The sequence below is a fragment of the Pseudochaenichthys georgianus genome, chromosome 9, assembly GCF_902827115.2.
Source record: "Pseudochaenichthys georgianus chromosome 9, fPseGeo1.2, whole genome shotgun sequence".
Lineage (NCBI taxonomy): Eukaryota > Metazoa > Chordata > Actinopteri > Perciformes > Channichthyidae > Pseudochaenichthys > Pseudochaenichthys georgianus.
This window is the reverse complement of record NC_047511.1, coordinates 15,332,275-15,356,964: the sequence shown is the minus strand read 5'-3', so window position 1 is coordinate 15,356,964 and position 24,690 is coordinate 15,332,275. Positions and strand designations below refer to the sequence as shown.

The window sequence follows — 24,690 nt, the reverse complement described above, 5'->3', positions numbered from 1 at the left end:
AACCAATCACATTGCACTACACCCCCTTGCCCCGCCCCTAGCCATGCCCCCTGCGCCATAAATAGGCGGTGCCTGTTCAATGAGGTAATCTGGGTAAACAGTAAAAATGGCGACGTCTGCAGTCGCAGAGGGACAACAAAGTCTAAATGGGATTATATCCGACCCTCAATCAAAAAATTTGACCGACCTGCCGACTGAGTTGCTAGAACACATCCTGTGCTTTCCAGTCCTCAAAAATGTCGACATTTGTAATGTCTCCTGCTGCTGCAAGCGGCTACACGACGTTTGCCATGAAAGGGGGAAGGTCTGGGGACACCAGTACAAACTCAGGTGCTGTTATTTCTCAGTTACTGCTTTTGGTGGCTATGTACCACTGTCTACCGAAACTAAGCTGTCTTTTCTTTATTATCTGTCTTATTTAGAGCCCTAAATTGATCATTGTACTTAAAAATGGTTTCCTTTACTGCGAACTCACAAGCAGCTGTCATCCATTGACATCCTGCTGATGCACCAAATGCATCACCCCGCCAGGCCAGCAGCCAGCTCTCTGTGAAGCTTGTATATCTACGCGTTTAAACATTTCACATGTTGCAGCTTATATTCCTTCTTACCCAAAACTGCCAATAATGAATTTGTGTGACCTTGAATGTAACATGTTGCCTGTGAAATGCAGGAGAGTGCAGCGCTTGCTAAAAGCTCAGCCCTCCTCCTGACCGATTTGGCTATCACTCTCCTGATTGCTTTCCTTTGTACAAATGGCAAACCACGCATGCATCAGGATGATAAATGATCTCATAGACATCTCATATAGTGCCTCAGGCATTATGCTGCATTATGATCATGCTCTAAAAGATTCACCGGAATAACAATTGTACTGCCTTCATCAACAGATGGCCACGATTGCAGAGGTTTTATCGTCAAAATGAGTGCTGTGACTGGCTCAGAGAATACAAAACACGCCATAGAGTTGGCATACAAATACGAAGGACGGTGGAATCGATCTCTAAGAGATTCTTCACAGAAGTCGTAAGTAATCCATTTGTAATATTGAACATATACTGATTCTCAACTGATTAATACTAGGTTACATCAGCCCTTGTTTGATACATAAATATACAGTATATGACAGAAAAGAGAAAGCTATCAGTCCAATCAGTTGAATCAGTACATTTTCCATGAATAGATGCTTAAATGCATTTGTCTCTGTGAGATTTCTACGCCCAAACTAACCCAGAGATCTGTAACCCAGCCTTGCGTTGGCCAGGTGCTCGGAGACAGCTTTGCAGAGATCGAGTCACTTGGGATGCCAGAGCACTTTTGTGAAGACGAGCTCCTCTTCATACTCAACTCAGACAAGAGGTAAGGGCAGCAGTGTGCACCTTAAACCTGCCACACACTGCAGTGTTGATCTTTTTAATCCTCATTACGTAAACTGTTGCTGTGTTGCACATTCCCGCCAATGTGTCTCTCTTTCATTCTGCGCCCTTCCTTAGTAAAAGCTTGACTCTGAAGTACTATGCAAAGAAAATCCTTTACTTCCTGAGACAGCAGAACATCCTGAGGAGTTTGAAGACTTTCCTGGAGCAGCCTGCAGAGCAGCAGTCAGCTTTAGAGGGTGGGTGAGGCATGAATATATGTCAAACAACACAAATTGCACTGTTCAGCGTACACATACAGTGCATTTTCACATTTGATTGGTCTTGCTTTTGTTTTTAATTTACACAATTAAATCCAGTTATTCACCCCCTCACTTGCTCTTGCCGGCCTCTAGGTGCCATACTGGTGGATCAGTATTGTAACCCTCTGGCTGAGGTCACACTGAACAGCGTATCAGCGCAACTGGATGAGATTGCAGAAAAAGTGAAGAAGATGCTGAAAATCAAGAACTCCTCTCACCCCAGCCTGCGCATTGCTCAAGGTGGGCTTTTCAAAAAACAAAAAATCATGTCCTTTCTCTCAATTTAGAATAGTATTGTATTCGGGCCATATCTGTCAGCTGCACAATATTTTCCCTTTCAGCCAAATGTATTATGTGTATGTCTGATTTCTTGTTTATCGTATAGGAGACTGTTTTGTCGTGGAGGACTTTGAGCTCCAGAGGCAGGTGGTGTGTGCTCTAAACTCCGTCCTGTACGAGCAGCTTCAATACAAAGGCAACGAGTCTGACTACTACAACCCTCTCAACTCTTACATCCACCAGGTAGAAAATCATTTCCACTTTCAGCTTTTCAACCATTTTTTAACCATTAAAATCTCAGGACTCGCTAAGCCATGTTGTTGTTCATTCAGGTGCTACTACGCCGTACAGGTATTCCCATAAGCCTCTCGGTCCTCTACATGACGTTAGCCCATAAACTGGGGGTTCAGGTGGAACCTGTCAACTTCCCCAATCATTTTCTGCTGCGCTGGTGCCAAAAACAAAGAGGGTAAGGTTTGAAAGTAAAATATCCTAACATTTCGTTTTAACATCATCTTCAGTGGAGAGCTATTTACAGCCATTTACATGATTTGTTGAACCAACCAATCGGGAAATGAAACGACATTGAGATAATCTTTGGTCGTACGTCAAAGGATTTTTTTCTCCTTTTTGCTTCATTAAGTCCATTTCTGTTTTTAACTTCCTTTTTTCATAAAATCCTAGTTCTGCTAATTGTGGTCAACAAGAACAAATAATATTCAAAATCCATCTTGTTTAATAGTATATTTTAGGCAGCCTACATAGAAATCTAACAAGTTCTCAGCTATTTCGGTTGTCTTTTTGGTATAAACTAGAATAGACATTAATTACATTTTACTTTTTTTGCTGTGCAAGTTAAATGTTTCTGTTCACTGGAATGGATGTACATCAGCTAATTCTGGTGCTTTGTGTTAGAAATGCCAGCATGCTTTGATGCTTTAGTAGTTATGCAGACACTTTGTGATAGATTCCTGTCAAATATATTTTTCACATCATAATTGACTAAACGTTGCACCTGCAGGAGCGAGGACATCTACGACTATGTCTACATCGATGCCTTTGGGAAAGGCAAACAGCTGACAGCCAAGGAGTGTGAGTACCTGATTGGCCACCAGGTGACGGCAGATTACTACAGTGCCATCAGCACCACAGAGGTTCTGCTGAGGATGGTGGGGAACCTGCTCAACATCGGCAAGAGAGGGTAAGAGAGACTCAAAATCTGACTGTCACTACTGAGTCTTCTTTTGATGGATGGTCAAGGCATAAGATGTTATTAAATGACGTCTAAAATGAAATCAATTCCTTCAACGTATCACAGAATTAAATGACTCGATCAATGTAATGATTTGTTACTTCACCCTAACTGTGTGGTTTTCTTTTAGGGAGGGCAATGAGAAATCCTACCAGCTGCTGAGAGACTCTCTTGACCTTTACCTCACTATCAACCCAGACAATGTGCAGTACCTGCTGCTGCAGGCACGCCTCTACTTCCACCTGGGCATCTGGCCAGAAAAGGTCAGGACACACAACCGGGTGCTTTTTTTTAATAATGATCTATATGATAAAGTATTACCTTCCAAAGCACTAACACTCCAGCCCTGTGGAGTGCTGCAGGAATGAAACCTGGCACCCAAAATGTACTTAGTGCTTGGTTCCCTCATCTTGAAGTCAATGGTCAATTTCTGTTTAAAGGTCTGAAATAAGTTATGGTTAAAGGTGGGGTAGGTAAGTTTGAGAAACCGGCTCGAGATCGCTAGAATTTGAAAATACACAACCGGAGAAAATCTGCCACTTCCTTATAGAGCCCCTCCTCCAACACACACATGACCAATGAGGGCACGAGATAAGTTTGTGGCCCGATGGAAGGCTGACAGGCAGGTAGGCCGGCTAAATGGATTGGTTGTACTTTTTACAGTATTACGGCTTCTACAGATGACATTTTTTTATGGATTTTTTGTCAAAGCACTTAAGATATTCATTGCTATCGGGATGTTAAGAGCATTCCATGGAATATAACAAAAAGTGTATCTCGAGCCGGTTTCTCAAACTTACCTACCCCACCTTTAAGACAAGTTTAAGAGATTTAACATCTGGTCTACGGCCTGAGAAGAGGGAATTACAGCACAATGTGGTTTTACTAGCAGTTCACATTTTTAGTAAAACATTTTTGAGTCCTTTGACCTTTATTAGGTTAACATATGATGTTCTTTGACCTAATAAAAGTCAGTAAATATCCCAGCCGTGTGTGCTGAAGTTTCTAAATGAGACTACTTAATGGCATCAGGCCAAACACTAGAAAGCCTTCAGCTTAGTGGCGGTGATGTTAAGTGATGCAACCGGGTTGTTGTACGTTCACAGGCTAATGTTAGCTTTTTCCTTCTTGCATTATCCATTGGTGAAATCCCATTGGCATTTTGGCGATGCTAGCTTTCAAGTAGGCTTAACAAAATGGATTCCTGCAGCACTCTTTATATTTTAGAGCTGGGAAATATTCCGAAAGTTGTATATCATGACATATTTGACCAAATACCTCAAAATCGTTATAGGTACAATATTTTAGGTGTAATCATTAGTAGTTTTTTAAAATAATCATCAGTAATGTGGATATAGTGACTAAGCAGAAAAAGACAAACATTCTGATACATTCAGAATATTACATTACTTTCATGTTTGATGTAGGCTTTAAAACTAGAAATGACATTACTCATAATGTAACGATATTGAAACTCCTCTGTCCCAGGTGCTCGACATCCTGCAGCACATCCAGGCGTTGGACCCCTCCCAGCACGGGGCAGTGGGCTACCTGGTGCAGCACACGCTGGAACACATCCAGCACAAGAAACATCCTGTTACACCCGAGGTGAAGAAGCGCAGCGCTGCAGAACATGTGGAGGTCCAGTATTCAGTCGGCCTCATCATGAAACACAAGAGGTGGGTGAGGCTAACCTGCAGTACAACAAGCCTTCTCCTTTCAGTCTTCTCATCGTCTATCCGTCTCCATGTGTTCCCCCAGGTCGGGATATAACTGTGTGATCTACGGCTGGGACCCAAAGTGCACCATGAGTCAGGAGTGGATCACCACCATGAGGGTCCACCAGCTGTCCAGCGGGGCCAACCAGCCCTTCTACAACGTCCTCGTACAGGACGGGACTTGTCGCTACGCAGCGCAGGGTAAGGGCAATCCAAATCAGTCAGTTCCACGTTATGTCTACGCAATAAGGTGATGCAAGAATCTTTTTTTAACACAAGCTTATTTATATACACATAGTATTGTTGGTATTTTGGGAGAATATGTCGGTAACACTGTCTAAGCTCTACTAATGAAATATAATCTGCTTGTAGATCTGTATAATTATAGTTATGAGCTGAAGTTATAATTATGAGTGCTTCTGGATATTCATTATGCTTTTAAACAGCAATCATAACACATTACATAGCATTTTAAAATGACTCAAAAGGTAAAATACTGCATAGTTGCGGTTAGTAACGGACATTGATTGACTTACATTTCAGATTATTTATTTATTATAAGCAGCTCTAATATATTCTCTGTTTAGAACATCAGTATGTGTATGAATTAATCCTAAAGCACATTATGACCACTAAGCTTAATTTGTAAAAACATTTAACCTGTGATAATACTAATACAGTATAAGGATTGTGAGTTTTCTTTAAAGCTTCATTCTGTTTAGAGCAATATGGATATTAATGAGTGATTAACACTTCTAAACTTCTACAGAGCTGTAAGCAATCTATAATATATGTTCTTATGAATAATTGAATTATTTTAGACATGGAAGTCAAGCGACCATTGCAGCAGCTTCATTTCATATTAAATAAGAAGTGTCTTTAATGCCATTTAAAGAAATATTATATAATTGCAATGAACAATAATATATGTTATCTACTAAAAATAGATACAAAATAGAATTCTAGTTGAAAAGCCAAGAGGAAGTCAGCAGCAAAACAATGTAACTCTTTAAGTTTTCATAGAACCATATAAACAAACCAGTGAATGAGGAAATAAAGCTCTTATAATCCAACTGAAGGTGGGACAAATACATTCAGTGTATTCCCTAATACTACTTCCTTGTACTTAACTGCTCACTCTGCTGATGCTGCCAATACTACACCGCTCCATTGTTTGTACCTGTTATCTTTGCCCTCTCAGACACCTTAACATGCACCTGCACACCCTGAGGGAGCTTTGTATTGATCAGTCCCGTTGCTCTCATGTACTGCTGCAGGAAGACAAGATTCAAGGCTTTTATTGTCATTTCTACAGAGCTACAGTGTAGATATATCAATGAAAATCTTAGGTCACAGGCTCCTCCAACAGTGCAACACAATAAAACCGATATAATAGTGCAAGGAAATACAAATAAAATAGGATAGGAGAGGAGAAGGAGAAGACATAAAGCTTGTGATGCCAAAACACATTTTCATTTGACATTTCAAAGTTGTGTGTTTGCCCAGAGGCCTGTACTACGAATCCAGTTCAACATATCCTGGATATGTTTGAGTTGAGTCGTCTTACCTAATCCAAAACAAACACGCTCTCGCTAAACTGTCCTACAACGCAGGTTATCAACTCGTTAACTTAAGCCAGTTTTTCCCTATCTAGTTAGGTGCACGTTCACATGAGAGGGGTGGTATTTGGAGCATTCGACCAATCGCAAACATGGACAAGCGTACTGACAGCGCAGCGTCATACTTCCTGAATGAAAAGTCAACTATAATATTAGACAAATATGAAGATGTTAAACTTTATACATCCATGACTTAAACACTTTATCCAGGATAAAAGCCACATAGCTGCTGCAAGGTGAATACAGCTGGTAACAGAACAAGTGTTTGAATGCGTACATTAACAGGTACAGTATTTGACACTGTAAGTGTTGCACGGCCAGATACGGCTCAAGAAGCTGACTCAGATAAGGAAATATACAGTATGATACATTATGATGTGATATGAATGATAATGGGACACATCGACGTCTGCACTCAGTGCCGCGGACTTTACATAATGTTACTTTGATCCGGTTACTTTTGTTGTGGCAGATATTTAAGTAAGCTTTCTTAACGCTAATGTTATAATAGTCAGATTGCTCTGAAGATGGGAGGTGATATTCTATTAATGTTCACGTTCACACAGTCAGTTGATTTTTGCCGGCCGTCTTTCCTGCAATGGCAGCTTTTCTGAATTTTCTTTCTCCTGTAATATGACTTGATCGCTTTAAACTCCGCACACTGAGCTCTGATTGGTCAGCAGGCGGTGCTTTCACTGAGTTGATCTCTTATCCTGGAACCTAACCTGCTCCGGAGCAGGTTAGCCGCTCGGCATAAGTTACCATGGAGATCTAGCCCGCTAAAAAGAGAACCAGCGTCGTAGGACCGGAAAGCCGGAGTTTTCCCTGAAGTTAGCTCGCCAAGCAAAAATCCGGCTTCATAGTACATGCCTCTGGTCTGGTATGTATATAAATAATGGTGTTGACTTTTTTTTTTTCTTTAAATAAATGTCTTCTTTCATCTACTTAATCGAATTATGGTAACCTTTATGCACATTATCTCATATCAGAATGTGACACTTTTTAATTTCTGTTCCCCAGAGAACCTGGAGCCTCACTCGGCCCCCCTCGAGATCGGACACCCAGAGGTGGGGCGATACTTCTCCGAGTTCGCCAACGACCACTACTTTGCCAACGAAGAACTGCAGACACGATACCCAGAGGACATGGTGGAAACTTTGGCCACAGTGCAGGATCTTTACCACAGACAGACGCCCGGCTCTGGGACCCAGGACCAGGCTCCTGCCACAGACCAAAACAACCAACAAGCCATGGCCATGTAGCAATGTAGCTGTGCCCTACACCCTGCTAAACAAACACTGGTCACCCATTCTCAACTCACAATCCACTTCGCTGCTCTTTTTTGCACATGTAAGAGACCAGGACGCGTGTAATGATGAGGTTTTTGTAAAACCAGCCAGTATACAGTACAGTATTTTCAGAAACTGATTCGGTGCAACAAGAAATTATTTACAAATGTGTTTTTCAACCACAGGTCTGAAATTATTTATTTTAACTTTTACATTTTTGGAAAAGTGTTGGAAAAAGACCAAAAAGTATGGAAACAAGTAGCAAAAGTTGAACACTGTAATATTTGTTGTGAGAACAAAGATCAAGCTTTGAAGTGTGATGGCCTATTCAATGTTAATTTCTCAGGATGCAGGATACTGAAATCCAGTCGTCATGGGTTTGGAAGAAAACCATGGAAACTCAACATTACAAAAAGTAACGCCTTTTTAAACAAAAAAGAATAAAAACTTGAAGTGCACAACTGGACGAGTGAGTTCAGGATGGGTTTCCAGGTACTGTAAATCTTTACCTTTAACAAAGGAATGCCCCCTTAAACCAGAGATCGCCTAACCCAGACCCCTTCCTGCATACAGCACCAGTCAAATAAGCCCCCAGCATCTACTCCAAACCCCCCAGTTACAGTGCCACTCAAAAGACTATGAAGACAAAACCTTTGTAAATGAACTTCTACTCTTGATTCCCCATCCAGTTTCATGCACTTATGGAAGTTCCCTTTCACATTTTTTAATTATCTTGTTTTTGTTCCTGTACAAGTGAAAACATGTAGGGTGTCTTGACTCATCACTGCTGTCAATCTGTTGATGGAAAAAGAAGGACACCACTGACTTGAAATACAAGTGACTGTGCTTTGAGGAAATTCCAAATCAATAAAGCATTTCAAGTTTTTTCAAGCTTCTCTCTGCCTTATTTAACTGGGCTGAATGAGCAACATAATTGATTTACTTATGTGATGCACAACAACTAGCAGCATTGGATTAAGTACTCTTTACTGAAGTAAAAGTAATAATACCAAAGTCTAAATATTCAGTAAATTCAAGTAAAAGTGTTCTATTCTAAATGTAAATTGTGAGTACCAAAGCAATATTTAGTTACAGTAAAGAAAGTACTCATTCTGCACAACAGCGTTTTTAAAATAATATATTTTCAATTGAAATATAATTATTGATGCAACAATGTCCCCTTAGTGTCACTTAGAAATGGGAGCTTTTCTTTGTACTATAAACTTTCATGAAGCGTTAGAATTACACCAAGGGATCAACTAGGTTTATCCTCACCAGTATTCATACATACTGCATTTTTATTTGATGTTATTTTGTATTATTCATCTGAATCTAAATATTCAAATTAATTTAATGTATCAGACAAATGCATTTGGGTAATGGCTTGCCTCTGGGTTGCAGTGGATCAAGTATCAGGAAATAACAGTAAAGTAGCTAAAACAAATGTACAGAGCTTAACTAAATGAACTTATTTAATGTCCACCAATGAATACTATTAACAATGTCCTGCAAAAAAATCAGGAGACATCATTTGACAGCAGGGCATTTATCAACAGTGAAAATGTACGGGTAATACATCATAAATACAACAAACCAAACAGTTGACGAGTTTAAAGCACTGACGTAAAGAAGTGGTCAAGATAAGCATGCGCGCGAGTTTTCAGATCTGCACCGGATCAGACCCCGATGTATGTTTCCAGCCTGCAGTTGCATTGATCTGCCGATAGCAGTGTGTCAAAGCTGCGGAAGCCTATGGAGTTTGAGCCAGTAGGAAGGATAGAAGAACCACATTGAAACGCGCCTTGACGCACGGTGGGAACAGAAGCAGCGATGGGAGCTTGGCAGACGCGCGCTGAGCACCAGTACCAGGACCTGGCTGACAAAACTGGGTGTAAGTAAAGGAAAACCCTCTTGGAACTTTTGTGTTGGAAACTCTGTAACCGTTGTTTCAGTGAGAGGCGTTGTTGGTGCGACATCGTTACGTTTAATGACACACAACCATGTGGATTATCCAGGAAATAATTCAATACTGGATCAATTGAAACCTGATTAGTGAACGGTTTACCAGAATTATCTCATATTCATAAAATGAATGAAATGCAGTGCGTTATCGATATTTTTTAGAGTTACAATAAGGGTTTTACTATTTTCGTTTCTGCATTAATGTATGGTAATATTTGTGATGTGAGCTGTGTTGTAATACACTACCTTACTCTTCCTCTCATTATGGGATGTTACAGCTTAAATAAAGAAACGAAACAACATGCAGACCGACACAGTAGAAGTGTTTAACGATCTATTTTAAGGAAGGGCAGGATCTTGATGTGAAACGTTTGCATGCAGTGCTATGCAGAGTTTGAGTAGCAGTGATAAGGTTTACACCAGACTGGGCCCAACTTTATTGATACATGCGGGTGAGACTTTGAACTTTTTTATTGCTTTCATATCCTCAAGGTGAGTCTTTGACCCCATTTCTCTCTGGAATTAGTTCTTGACACTCTAATGAAATTGTGTATTGCACTTACAAGCCGATACTTGTTGGTAAAGCACTGACAGCAACCTGTGTTGTTGTTGTTTTGTTTTGTCGCCAATTGTGTGCAAGTGTTCATTCTTCACATGTGATAAAGACACCGCCAACTTGTTTCTACATGAGACTGTGTCTGTATATTCTACACCACACACTCAGCGGCCACAGCTGCTAATGCAAACACTTAGCACCCTCTGGGAAAGGTGAAATAGGGACAAATAAAACAGAAGTATTTAGTGCAACAATTATAAATTCCAAACACATCTCGATATGGGACCAGGCTGGGTCAGATTATGAAGTGTAAACCTTTGTGGCCACCAGTCCACACAGAGAGTTAATGATTTGAAGAATCCATGAAAAGACAATCCCAGTAAAACAAAGGGTGTTGTCATTAAACTGATAGTAGAGCTGCTATTGATCATTTATATAAAGTACGTTTCATTGTTAATTCAATACATTGTTTTAAAAGTAAGTCAAACAACTTTTCAAAAAGAATGATCTTACTATCAATTAAAGTGTCCCAAGAAAACAATTGAAGGAGTGCTTGTTGATGCGTGTGGAGTAATTATGGGTGTACTATGGACATACAGTACTTTTATGTTGTTATTTGCTTCTTTATAGTTTCATTCGAGCAGATCAAAAACCTTTACCAAAGATTCCAGCAGCTGAGCGGAAATGAAGAGACAATAAGGTAAAACAGTTATTAACAATTGTTTTTAGAAACCTGTACAACCTTTTAAACACCTGTTGCAGAGCTCTGCTGGTCAGCTGCTTGTGTTTTTAAAAGACACGTTTTAGCCTGTGCAGTCATGAAAATGAGTTCTGTCATTTGCACACAACTAGCAAGCAACATACGGTGACACAAAGGCTGAACCAGTGCAAACACAGACACATTACTCAAATACAATATGTTGATGCACAAGTCACACAGAGCTGACGCAAACTGTACACACACACTCTCTGATGTCTAAACAAATACACATACACATGCCAAATTGGCGTGCTGGCATTGACTGATGACAAGTTCCCTTCCTTAAAAAGAATCAGGGAACAAAGATTGAACATGTCTATATACGGTTGACCTCCAGGTGAACTTACTGTTCATATTACTTCCTATAAATAACATTCATCCTGTCGTAGTATCTGTGTTATGATCATTTCTCTTGTCGCCCTGCAGTAGAGCAAACTTGGACAGCATGCCGGCCCTCGCCAACAACCCAATCAGGAAGCAAATTATTGGAGCATTCTTCGATAAAAGGTGAGAGCAATCACCCCACGCTGACAGTTCACCATATGTCTAATGGCTATTGTATTTGATACTAGTACAGATAGTATTATGAACATATTCACTTTGAAAACCAAACCCTGTGAAATCCAAAAGTCTTCGTACATTATAATAATAGTTTTGAAAGTCTACACACCACGACCCATTTCCCATCCTACTTTGTTAGAATTTAAATGTTCTGTCAAAAATGATCAATGTGTCTCCCTGTCGACAGCTCGGTAAACACAAGCTGTTAAAGCAGCGATTGAATTCTCTTATGCTTCTGATGTATTCAATTATGATTCCAATACTATCCATTCAATCCTAATTTAAGGGAATCATTTGACACTGTGGGAAAATTTTTTCTTGCAGACTTACAAAAGAAGATTTATCCCAATCTCACATACTGTATGTCTGTGTAGGAAGCTACCGCTACCTTAGCTACCGTTTCAGTCTTCCTGCTGATGTTAGCATAAAGACTGGAGCTCTTGATCTCAGCGTAAACGGTTTTATTTCTTTAAAAGCCTAAGTTATCTGTTTCTCATGCTGCTAAATAATGTATTGTAGCTGTAGTGGGTTACCCTTAGGCTACTATAATTTTTTTTAATTTGCATTAGTTTAAAGTATTTCAATGCAAGCTACAGGCTAATTGATAAGCTAACTGACAGTGACGGGTGGATAGTTTTAAATTGAGAGTTGTAAGAGGCATTTATCCCCTGAAATGTTTAGCCTGTTTAATTAAACTCTTGAGTGCTTTACTTCGGTTTGTTTAGTCAAATGAAAGAAATTCCATTCAAGAGCAGTATTAAGTTCCTCTAATTTAGATGTGGGATTCCTTTTAGAGAAATGTGGTGCAAACAAAAGATGTTATTCATACAAGTAAACAACATTTAACTGATGGGTTTTATAAGAGACAGTTGTTGACATTTTGAAATAGTTCTTCATTCTTTGGAAAGCCTAAAGGGCAGACCACAATATGGACTGTCCAATAAACAAGCTTTCTCTGAGTCCATGTGACTTGTGTTCACAGCTGATCATTTATCATGTGCACAATGGGCACAAAAATTCACTGGTTTAGATATTAAGATTATTTTATGGGTGTAAATGAACCAGTAGAATCCAATGATCAAAATGTTACAGAACTATTTTTCACCAGGCAAAAGTCAAGACTAAAATTGTAGGGCATACAATTGGCGATTTACAATTTAGCAAATTGAGCAAATAGTGATGTTCGGGAAGGCTTTCAAAAACAATGTCTGTTGAATTTGAACTTAGAAGACCTAAACTTTGAATTATTTTGTATCTGTGACCCAGGAACCAGCATCAGGATGAAGTGGGCTCTTGCGATCAGATTGGCTTCGAGCAATTCCTCATGGTCATGTCCCATTTCCGCCCTCCGAACTTGAGAACGACGGATGAGGAGAAGGAAGCTATGAGAAAAGAGAAGCTTCGCTGTGAGATACTCCACTTTATTTTTCATAATTGCTTTGGATACAACCAGATATACTTGTTGGTTAAGATGCCCAGCTAATAGTATAGGACTCTCAAGTGTCTCCCTTTTGCTTTTGATTCAATTCCAAAACACCAGGAAAGAGCACCACTCAGTATAGACACCAAATCAATGGTGTGTATTATATTTTAATAACCACCAACATGTCACAAGGAGTGTTGTGATGCATAGCTTCACAACCACTGTCACAAATAGAGCACTTATAGCCTCTAAGTCAGACCCACAGATATAATTATACCATTAGATCATAATCAGTTTGTTTTCATGGTCTATCCCAGGCATTTTAGGATGAAGTCATTCACGTTTTGGTGTATACTCTTCCCTCTAACCTACCTAGTTTTATTTGTTCCTTCATTTCCAAGAATTACTTTAGGGTCAAACATAGGCAGATGGGAATCACCAGTACTAGCGAGTCTTGATTAAAAACTAGGAATATCTTTGTCCAGTTGGTTTGTGAAACTTAAACAAAATTGCATTTGTGAATATACTTAATTTAAAAACAGTATTAAAAAACATCTATCTATAATGTAAATGAGGCTTTTGCTGTGTAGAAGGCTCTGTGTCCCTTTAGACTCATTGCAGTAGATGCTGAGCTGATATTGTAAACAGACCTAAACTAATTTGTTTACTCAAATTAAATAAAGCATCTGACTTGGCTTTGGCTTTGCTATTGTAAAATATAATTTGGGTATGTCCTCTGCTGCCCTATAAAAGGCTTTGGGCTCGACTTACTCTGTGTTAAGTTGCACATTTGTCATGCAGTTGGGACTACTTTACATAACCAAATACTGAAAGAGAATGAGTACACTGAGGCCACTAGATCCATATAAAAGGTGCAGAGTTGAAGGTGCTATGTGCAGGTGGCAGGAGCCACAGATTATGGGGTGTAGTGCCAATTCATGCCTTGGGGCGTCAAAGCAGGTAAATCTGGCCATGCAATAACTGCTACACAGACAACAAATTCTTCCAACCTGGGGTGTGTCTCTTATTGTCGCTAAGGCATTCTCTCCGAGTTCAAATTATCTGTAGGTGGATTGGATTCTGGTTTTGCTTTATTTTTTTATTTTCATGACATTACATTTCAGTTGTAATACAGTCCTTTACTGTCTGATTCTAATAGACTGTCACAAAAAATGCAATTTGCTGTTTATGTTTTGGATCACTGAAACTTGTTGTCACTGCACTGGTTTGGCCAGCAACCAAGACATTTCAAAGCTCAATGCAATGGTGTTACAATTTGATTGAAGTAGACAAGACTCTAAAACAAGTAAATGTACTTAAATACGACTTGTAGTATTGAAACTTTTACCTAAGTGAAAGATATGAACACTTATTTAGTGGGAATGCTGACACAGCATTCCCACTATCTGTTATGCTACGCACAAAATTCTTTATTATTCCACCTGGGTTATTTTGCGCCTCTTCTTCTCGTACATTGAACATCGCAGAAACTCCGTTCAAACTTCAAAACGTTTAGCTCGGTCGGGAATCGATGGCTATTACTTTTATCATTCATAACTTTCATAATTCCAGAGATACATCCCATAATTCATCACATTTTTAACATGGAAGTCAATGGAGAAACTCTTCAGACTTGAACAATCTTCATGGAACTTCAACTGCTAACTGCTCCTTCTTCAACTGGTAACTGCTCCTTCATACTTTCACTCCGAAACCTCATTCCAACTTTAAAATGTTACACATCCTTCTGACATTATTCGTGTAACACAACTTCTAAATCAGATTCTCATGTTTAGAGATATTAAACATTGTTCAGACCTTGGTAAACAGGCCTTCTTCAGATTTTAGAGTGCGTGATGTCACAGCTAGAGTGGAGGACAGATTTAATGTTGCCTTCATATTTTCTTTTAAACCTGCCATAATTCCCAAACCCTACATTCCTGAGACATCATTTTTCATGATAAACGTAGGAGAACATCTCGTAGCTTGAAAGATAATTTTTTTTTAATTATGGGGTGTCATCATATGCCGTTTCCATGGAAAACTGGAAGACTTTTCCATCCCTCGCCATAAAAGACAATGTCGCTATACATTAACTCCTATAAAAATGTTCAAAAAGTGCTCAAACTTCACATGTGTGCTAACAGTCCAGCCGTGAAGACATCTACGGGACAGTTTTGAGATGTATTCAAATGCCGTTGCCATGGCAACACAATGCTCGCCATGAAACACGGTTTTCTCATAACTTCAGTGAAAATGCTCCAAACGGCCCAAAACTTCACAGGTTTGGTAACAATGCAGCCATCAACGCATCTAAGCATATTATGGGATGTCATCAAATGCTGTTCGCATGGCGACAGATCATTCACCATCAAGTTAGTTTAAAAGTTTGCAGTTCAAATATTCTGCTGCTTTTCCAAGCCTTTTTACTTTCTTTTCTTCTCTCATCGCACATTCAAGCTCCCAGTGTTCATGTATCATTTCAATCTAAATTCTTCACTTTCTTCTTACACAGTACATTTCAGCATAGCAGTTTAGCGTCAGCTTTTCCCACCAGCAATTTCTTCAGGAATTGCATTCTTGTTTGACTTACACTGCCACTGTGTACTTTAGTATTTCCTTGTCAACAGCTCAATCTGTGTTGCTTTTGCTGCTCAAGAAACTAAGTGCCAGGAAAAAAAAACAAGGGATGTACAGCTTCCTGTAGAATACATGCAGATGTAAGATAATAACAGGAGAGCAGTGCGGGGTAAAAGAAAAAAAACTCTAGTTTACTTGTATTCCTGTGTTATTTATATAAGGGGGTCTTGCTGCCGACAAGGAGATTTTTAAGAACAAAAAAGCATAGTTTTAAAATTCAACATTGCAAGGGTTTTGATAGAGGAGATAATTAACAGACTATACAGTGTCTCCTGTATCTGAACACTGAACATAGCCTATCCTTCTTGGCTTCATAAAGAAACGTTTATCTGTATTATTATTTTTGACCATCATGTTCGATTGATGTTTGATTTCCTTTGGGACATGCATCAACAAATCTTTCCCTGGAGTCAGTGTTAATTGAATACCTTTGAAAGGACATTGTGAAATGGAATGAGGAGCAAAATTACATAAAAACTAACATTCTGTCAACTGTTCAGAAATAACTTAGGTATCACAGACAAAATACTCATTGCTCGATGAAACAAGTTGGCATTTTTTTCTTGTTAGTGCCACAATCATGAATTCTCACCATGGGCCTGGATCTTGTAAATGTCACTGTAAATGAAAGTAGTCACATTTGAAATGGCATTTTTAGCCTAAGTGTGAGTCTTTGACATTTAGCAGTGGTTGTTATGATGCGTCCTGAAGGGGACCTGCATACTCTCATCACTGCATCTTCAACATTCCTCGAATCACAGCTTCCTCTGATTTAATTTGTAAGATCCTTGCTTCTTTAACTTGATGACAGAAATGTTTGCTCAGTAATCAGACTAACCTCTAAAGTTTCCCCTTCTTTCTTCGCAGTTCTGTTCAACATGCATGACTCCGACAACGATGGCACCATCACTTTGGCGGAGTACAGGAAGGTAAAAAAAAGTAAAATTACTTTTTCGCGTACAGTATCCCTCACACAGAAGCTGGCACGTTTGTGTGTCTTCTCTATTACACAAACTTTTACATATTTCTATATATTTTTCAATGAAAATTGCAATGGCGTATTGGACAAACATTAATATGTTTAGATGAAATGTCATACTATAGTAAATTGATGAAAAGATATAAGTATAGTATGTCAAAAATATCAGAACAAAGTCATAGTTCAAACCGGAGAGACGTGATGTAAGGAATACATATTTATTGTTTACACGTCATATGAATGAAATGATTGCCATGATAATACAAAAGGAGAATGGAATGGTGTTTGGCGATTAGGCCCCGGTTTGCAGGATAATCATTCAGGAGGGAAAGAACCGCTCCGATGAAATCCCCGGGGTCTAGACACTGGTGGTGGTGATAAGTAGGTGGGACCGGTCTGAAGAAGGAAGTTTAGCTTTGTCCTGGAGGAGACGGGAGGCGAGAGGGGTGGAGGCGGGTTGCGTGTAGTCACCTGAAATGACAACTGACAAGGAGGAAGAGCAGGTATTTAAGGAATTTAGCCTGTGCAGCAATTGGCTGCTGAGGGGTGACGCCCTCGTATTTAATGAGGGGGGAGGGAGCAATAGAGTGACGTGTAAGTGACTCATGTTAGGTCTTCCTTATTGAACTTGCGCTAAAGCTTTCATTTCAAACCGGAGAGACGTGATGTAAGGAATACATATTTATTGTTTACACGTCATATGAATGAAATGATTGCCATGATAATACAAAAGGAGAATGGAATGGTGTTTGGCGATTAGGCCCCGGTTTGCAGGATAATCATTCAGGAGGGAAATAACCGCTCCGATGAAATCCCCAAAACCAGTGAAGTATGAAATACTGAGATGAACTGAGTTTCTTACCTTGTGGGGTGACTGTGGTGATGAAATAATAGATTAACATATGCAGTGGGCCGGAATCACTGCCGGAGCTTACGGGTCATGCTGAGACTCTGACTGCCGAAATCAGTGCCGGTCTTATCTGAAAACGACCTGAGGGTCGCCTGCCTGGCTAGCAGGGCTCGACTACGCCGCCCGAAGGTCGAACGTCCTGCCGGAGCAGGGATCTTGTTTTGTAACACCGAAGTGTACGGTGGCCCAACGTCCACAAGACCGAAGTCTGCTGGGACCAGCAGTCCACGAGACCGAAGTCTACGGGGACCCCCGGTCCACACCTGACTTCGCAGGATATACATTTTACACGGACACATTTGAGCAAGGGCCTGGGATTTGGATACCTGCGTGCATGAGATGAAGCCCGTTACATGTAGGTGCAGCGTGAGACGAGACATTATTCCCTGTGGGCGGGGCCCGCGGACTAGGACAGGAATGCAGTTTGAAATTCGGTACCATAGTGAGACATGTATACGTGTGAATGTATTATGAGCCACCACCAGTTATATGCATACATACCATAGTTAGGGTCTGAGAGATCTTTGGGAAGCCAGTACGGCGCTGATGTCCGGGCGAATGTAGGTTGAGAAGGCGGAGGAGGACCACCGTCCTAGTTGTTGTAGGGATGAGGTAGAGAGACCTTGATTAGCAGCAGAGGTGGCTGCACCTATCCTGAAGGAATGTCCCGGGTATGATATAGGTGATAGGCCGGATTTAATGAGAACTTGCTTGAGGTAGAAATTGACGGGGGCCATGACCCTGTGAACCACTCTCCCTGGAAGAAACCCCCAAAACCCACGGATGGGGCGGCATCCGTGAAGAACCTCATTGAGTCAGAGGAACGCACGAGGTCATCGTAAAAGAAAGTAACTCCGTTCCAGTGGGCGAGCAGGAGGGACCAGAAACGTAGGTCTGAGCGGCAGCCTTCTTCTAAGAAAACGCAGTCATGGAGGTTGTCGACCGCTGATGCTGCGTCCAGGAGGCGGGAGATGAACGAGCGCCCCTGGGGTATGACGTGCATGGCGAAGTTGAGGTGTCCGAGAAGGGAGAGCAACTGTTGTTTTGTGATAACTTGTTGCTCGCAGTATGACTTGGTGATGTCCCGGATGCGCTGCAATTTGTCGGAGTCGAGGATGATGCCTAAGAACTCTAAGCGTGTGTCGGGACCTAACGTTTTCTCTTTGGAGAGAGGGACACCTAACTCCTGAAGCAGTGTTTAAGCTTGGCCAGTGAGATCCCTGAGCTGTCCTGTGGCAGGTCTATGGGGAGGAAGTCGTCCGGTAGGTGAAGGACGGAGGGGATTTCTGACGATGTTCAGCAGGATCCAGCAGAGTGCTTCCGAGAAGGAATTGAAGATGCAGGGGCTGCTTCTGCACCCGGAGGTCAGGCGACGGAGCAGGGAGCGGACAGATTGAAAATCAGCCTTTTATTTACGTGTGGCTATTCCGATGGGATTTGAACGGAAACTGAGAAGGGGGAGGAGCTAAAAGGGCCAATTATATATCCTTTGAGAAGAAACTATGTTGGTTCTTTAGCGGTCTGACTGTAAGTTTCTTACTACGAAAGTCACTGTGGGAGATGGGAGGACCCCTACCCTGAAGCCTTGGGAGAGCCCTGACAGGAGATAGTCAACAAACACGGAATCTGGGTGAGTAGATAGCGCAGCTGCTAGCTGAGGGATGTTAATGGGAGTGGAGGGGTGATATTCCAAAATGTTTTTTTCCCACGAGGTTTCTGGCGCAGAGCTACTGTGACGGCCCGTCCACACGTGGCGTGCGTTAAAGCTTCCAACGCTTCTGCCCATTCACTTTGAATGGGGTGATGTCACTTTTAGCAGAACTGTATTTGGGAAGCGACGTGGAGCGTTGCTGGCATTGCTCGCTTCAAAAGTTGAGCAATGTTCAACTTTTGGCGCCTCGGCAGAAGCGTCAGCCAATGAAATCCCGTTTATGCAAATCTGCCAGTACAAGCGCTAGCCAGTCAAACCGTGTGTATGCTGGGAGAGACTACGCAGGTCATTTCCTCATATTCCAAAAAATGGAGGGAACATTCATTATGGCGGTAGTGAATCACCCGGTGCTGAATGATCAGTATCTGTTCATCTACCGGGATACAAACTAGAGGAGCGAGGCATGGAGGGAGGTGGCAGAGACAGTGGGTGCAACTGGTAGGTTTTCGCCTGTTGGGGATTTGTTCCAGTTTACTTCGTTTTAACATTGCTATTGCTTTGTATGTCGGGGGCAAGAGATTCATGTGATTGGTTGTTGGTAGCGTTGCTCGCAAAAAAAAATCCCCAAGCTTCAGACAAGCCGACTGCCAACGCACGCTGCTGCGCGGACCAGTAGCGTAGGCAGAAATGTACTTTAGGGTGGGCCTGTAAAATATAGGGTGGGCCAGATTTTTCTTCTGCGCATCAGAAGCTAACAACAGTCCCCGCCGGTACCGGTGGCAGATTACTTTTAGAATACTTCCTTTTCTTCTCTTTTTTTTCTTTCCTCTTCTTTCTTCTTCTTCTTCTTCTTCTTTTTTTTCTTCTTTGGAATACTTTATTTTCCATAACAGATGGGTATGTTTTGGTGAACGGGAGACCCGTATTTTACTGTTTTAATGGCTTATCAAGAGCACAAACACAACATCTTAGTGTCATTCTGGACAGCTCTCTCATCTGCACCACACATAAAAAACTCACCCAGACTGCATCTTTGTACCGTCTTAAAACCTTTCCTTGGAATATGTTATGCATTGTAAGGTGTCCTTGGGTGCTTGAAAGGCGCCCCTAAATAGAATGAATTATCATTATTATTTATTATCTGAAACGATGTAATAACTTTTAAAACTTTTCCCAGTCACTTGCCCCATGCATTCAGCAGCAGCAGTCGTTCAGTTTGATCCCGTTATAAATGTCATCATTCGACAATAAATAAATGCTACATAAACGTTATCTTCCACGTTTTATCTAACCATCTCCGTTTCTACCTTTCAATATCAGTGGCGAGCCGTCAGGGCCCTCTAGGCCCTCTGTGAGGGCCTAAGATATTCTAAACATTAAAAAAAAAAAAAACATTTTCTTTTAAATATTATTTTTTATATTTTTTTGTTGTTACATTTTTCATTAGTTTTACCAAAATAACTTGATTTCATTGTATTTAAAATAATATTTCCAAATAAATAAATCCTTCGAATCTGCCTGTTCAGTTTCTGTTGGAATGTGAAGGGTTAAATGCCGCCTCTGCGAGTTATGTGAAGACGGGAGAGCTTGGTCCCTGGCTGAAGTCGAATAGTCCATTTAGCTTAGGAACCTTCCTAAAGGAGTGAAATGACCCGGAAGTCCCTCAGTGGCAGCCATGATAAGTGCCGTTCGAATTCTCTAGAATGATGAGAATGATAGGAAAGGAGGTTTCAAACTTCCTTTATAACCTCCTTTAGCTTAGGAAACCACTGGACCTCCCTAACCGACGGAGAAGCGAAAATGCTGCCCCACAATGCCTTGCAGCCGCAGCATTTGCCGTCACTCAACAGTCGGCCGTTCACGGAAACAACCGATTATGACCGAGAAATGATATCATGAAAGTTAAGGTGCTTATTAAGCATTTTAAAACATAGGTGGTAAGTTGCCAAAGTGCTTTGTTTTGAACGTTCATCAGTATTATAATCAAAAAGAGGAATATGAACGTAGTTTTTACTGAAATTATCAAATAAAGTCAACATTTCAGTCTTTACTGAGCTGTGTGGGGTTTGTTCAACTTTTAAAAGATGTTTGAATGGTGATATACACAGTGATAGATGTTAAGGACTAACGTGTATAATAAATACATTGTATTGATTTAAGATCTTTAGTTCATACAATCATACGTATTGGGATCATTTGTATTAATGTGGACCGGAGGGAGAGGGTGACGAGCATAAGTTTCACTTTCCTTTTTTATTTCAATTCCAACTTTGGTCCTGAAGAATATGTTCTTCATCTGTTGTCCACGTTCATAAAGCAAAGCAGCAGCATCAGAGCCCGGTGCAGAATCTCTAGATGAGTTTATAGTAGTCCCTCGTTCTTATTGAACATCCATGCTGTAGTCCGCTGTATAGAAAACTGTGGTTTCCATAGTTTCCCCACAGCAGCAGACGCACATTCAGGACGTCCGCTGGCGCATCATAAACACGTTGGATAGTGAAAGTGCATTCGGATTCTCTAAAGTACCGCAGTCTCTTCTCCTAAGTCCTTTTGAATTCTCCTATCCACTATCCCTTAACCCCGTGACGTTTCACTCAGAGGTCAAGGAATAGACGATAGGGTTAGAACTTAGGAGCTGATTTGTAAACTATCTGACTGCAGCCCCTCTCTACATTCACAGAGGGCCAGCTATAGTAACTCAATGAGAGCGTAATATCAAATGACAGTACAATTGACCAATCATATCTTCCCTCTAAATGGGCGGGCTTTATTTTCGCGGACTTTATGACAAGTTCCGCCCGCTGTGAGGTCTATGCAAGTGGTGCAGTGACGCGTCCTAAAACACGGAAGTAAGCTTTGCTCGGATTCCCTCGACAGAAAGCAACGGGATTTCTCCATAGGATTTTGGAAAGTAGCTGGAAATAAGGTCTGTGGAAAATGAACCTGTTAGATAAATGCACGTTTTGTAATATCCACATGTCTACCCTACTTTTATTATTTTCGAATCATAAATCTAATCGATAGATTTATGATGGATAGATTTATGATTAGCATAAGTTCGTTCATGATGGCTCACTTCAGTGATAGTGATGACATCGTTGCGAAATTATTAACAGAGTCATTTTCAAGATTGAGTTAGCCTACAATGATAAACTGGAGTGGAAAAGGATCAGCTGCATGACCCGCAAGTGCTTAATCCAAAAGGACAGGAGGATGGACTTTGTTTTTCATTGATTTGATCATCAAAAGTCATTTTCAATGCGGGCCGCCGTGCCGACTTAACTCATTTTTAATTGTCACTTGGCTGTGGGATCCCTGTCATGATAGGTGTTTATATAAATGGTGTTGTTTTGTGTGGTAGAGCATAGTGGTAGAGGGTCGCTGTCATTGATGCGTTTTGCACCCCGTGCCGCTGTTTTGATATTCCGCTGAAGTATACGCTATGACGTAATATCTCTTATTTTCTTTCGGGGGGGGGTCAGAGGGCCTAGGTATAAAAGTCACGGCTCTCCACTGTTCAATATATTTTGAAAGATAACTCTCTCTCTCTCTCATCTGCGTGCGGGGGCGGGGCCTCACAGACACGCTGCATCTCAGACACGCTGCAGCGCTACCCCTCACACCAGATACTGACTGGTTTTCGGATCCCCCCCATTAAAGCAAAAATGCACGTTTCAGAGTGGCCTTTTATTGTGGCCAGCCTAAGGCACACCTGTGCAATAATCATGCTGTCTAATCAGCATCTTGATATGCCACACCTGTGAGGTGGGATGGATTATCTCGGCAAAGGAGAAGTGCTCACGATCACAGATTTTTTCAGATTTGTGAACAATATTTGAGAGAAATGGTTATTTTGTGTATATAGAAAATGTTTTAGATCTTTGAGTTCATCTCATGAAAAATGGGAGCAAAAACAAGTGTTGCGTTTATATTTTTGTTCAGTGTAAATTGAAAAAAGTGATAGCATAGCATGCCTAAAAAAAAGACAAAGAATAGTATGTAAAACATTTCAGAAAAACATCACGGTATAGTGATTCCAGGAAAGAAATGTCAGAGTAGTATGAAGATAATATCAGTGTAAAATCATAGTTTAGTATGTAAAAAAACATCAGAAATAGAATGCCAAGAAAAGTCAAAGTGCAGTATGTGGAAAAGACTGTCATAATATAATATTTTGGGATTTGTTATATATAGTTATATAGTATGACAAAAACTGACATTTGGAAGTGTCAACCCCTGATGTTTCTTCATGAGGTTAAAGACTAACAACGTTTTCTTTCTCCTTCAAGGTAGTAGAGGAGCTAATGTCGAAGAGTGGAGAAATCGGGCAGGAAACGGCCAAGGCCATAGCAGACGCTGCCATGTTGGAAGTGGCAAGCATAAATGTGCCCAACATGGTGAGGGAACTGACCACAACGAAACTGTAACAATTCATCATACAGCCATATTTATCTGCAGCAAAATAACACATTATTTTCCTCTTCATGATTTTAGGGCCCAGAGGAGTTCTATGAAGGAATAACATTTGAGCATTTTGAAGAGGTTTGCATCTTTCAAACGTATGGTCCACCTAATATAAAAAAAGTCAGTTTTTGTCACTTACTTGACATCATTTTGTTATCTCCCCACAGATTTTAAAAGGGCTTGAAATGGAGTCCAGGATGCACATTCGCTTTTTGGATGTGGACACATCAACAATGCGTTGTGGGAAATCCCAGTCTTGAAGTTGTTCTTGTAAAGAAAGTTATATTGCTGCTGTTTTTAGCCGGGCCTCTCAAGTCCTTAAATCGAATGAACCAAAAAACTTCAACATGGTTAAAATAATCAAGTCGAAATACATTTATCTTTAACTTTTAAGCCTTTTTAGGTTATTTCTGTTTGAACGCTCTGTGATCTTTGCAAGTGTCATATATTTTAAAAAGATGTGTTAATGTTGTCAGGTTTTTATACTATCAAACAACCTCTGCCTAATATAACCAGCATGTAATGTGAAGGATTCTGTGTACTTTAGTGAGGAAGTTCACATGTTAGATAGTCTTGCTCTGGCATCGATGGGTCGTCTGTTATGGCTCTCATCCAAAGAGTGGGACTGCACAGCATTCCTCCACATCTCCAGAACAGGTCTCCTTTTTCTATTCCTCTCAGACCGTGTAACCAAACGCTGATCTCTGCCTTAAAAAACCTCCATGTTTGACAGCGAGAAGGATATTTAACACTTTCCCTGAGATGATTCAATACAACTGTTTTAATGAACTGAAATGTATTAATGAACAAAATAAATTTAAGAAACCAAAATGCATGTGATTCTTTTAAGAGAAACTTGTACAAATGTATAGGAATCTTATTTAGACAATCAGGTAAAAATAGGACATGGTGTTCCTCTGATGTTGCCCAGCAGCACTGATGAAATACA

At 40.6% G+C, this 24,690-nt stretch overlaps 2 protein-coding genes across 2 annotated transcripts; both read left to right on the top strand.

The window, feature by feature from the left end:
- The first annotated feature begins 93 nt into the window (after positions 1-93).
- On the top strand, positions 94-8,703 carry fbxo21 (F-box protein 21). The gene is made up of 12 exons (XM_034091791.2): positions 94-330; positions 891-1,026; positions 1,250-1,359; positions 1,494-1,615; positions 1,772-1,918; positions 2,064-2,200; positions 2,290-2,426; positions 2,979-3,158; positions 3,340-3,472; positions 4,698-4,888; positions 4,971-5,128; positions 7,567-8,703. Exons 1-12 carry the CDS (start codon positions 107-109, stop codon positions 7,806-7,808), a joined length of 1,917 nt encoding a protein of 638 aa, XP_033947682.1. The 5' UTR covers positions 94-106; the 3' UTR covers positions 7,809-8,703.
- Positions 8,704-9,566: 863 nt separating this feature from the next.
- tesca (tescalcin a) lies at positions 9,567-24,558 on the top strand. The gene is made up of 8 exons (XM_034090412.2): positions 9,567-9,726; positions 10,984-11,053; positions 11,540-11,620; positions 12,941-13,080; positions 16,605-16,666; positions 23,567-23,674; positions 23,772-23,819; positions 23,909-24,558. Exons 1-8 carry the CDS (start codon positions 9,666-9,668, stop codon positions 23,999-24,001), a joined length of 663 nt encoding a protein of 220 aa, XP_033946303.1. The 5' UTR covers positions 9,567-9,665; the 3' UTR covers positions 24,002-24,558.
- Positions 24,559-24,690: the final 132 nt, after the last annotated feature.

What these genes read in the sequence shown, in the direction of transcription:
- fbxo21 (XM_034091791.2), top strand. Translation starts at nt 107, where the DNA reads ATGGCGACGTCTGCAGTCGCAGAGGGACAACAAAGTCTAAATGGGATT. An exon ending in ATACTCAACTCAGACAAGAG is followed by an intron (nt 1,360 to 1,493) that starts GTAAGGGCAGCA and finishes GCCCTTCCTTAG; the next exon opens with TAAAAGCTTGACTCTGAAGT. An exon ending in TTGTCGCTACGCAGCGCAGG is followed by an intron (nt 5,129 to 7,566) that starts GTAAGGGCAATC and finishes TCTGTTCCCCAG; the next exon opens with AGAACCTGGAGCCTCACTCG.
- tesca (XM_034090412.2), top strand. Translation starts at nt 9,666, where the DNA reads ATGGGAGCTTGGCAGACGCGCGCTGAGCACCAGTACCAGGACCTGGCT. An exon ending in GGAGCATTCTTCGATAAAAG is followed by an intron (nt 11,621 to 12,940) that starts GTGAGAGCAATC and finishes TCTGTGACCCAG; the next exon opens with GAACCAGCATCAGGATGAAG. An exon ending in CTTTGGCGGAGTACAGGAAG is followed by an intron (nt 16,667 to 23,566) that starts GTAAAAAAAAGT and finishes TTCTCCTTCAAG; the next exon opens with GTAGTAGAGGAGCTAATGTC.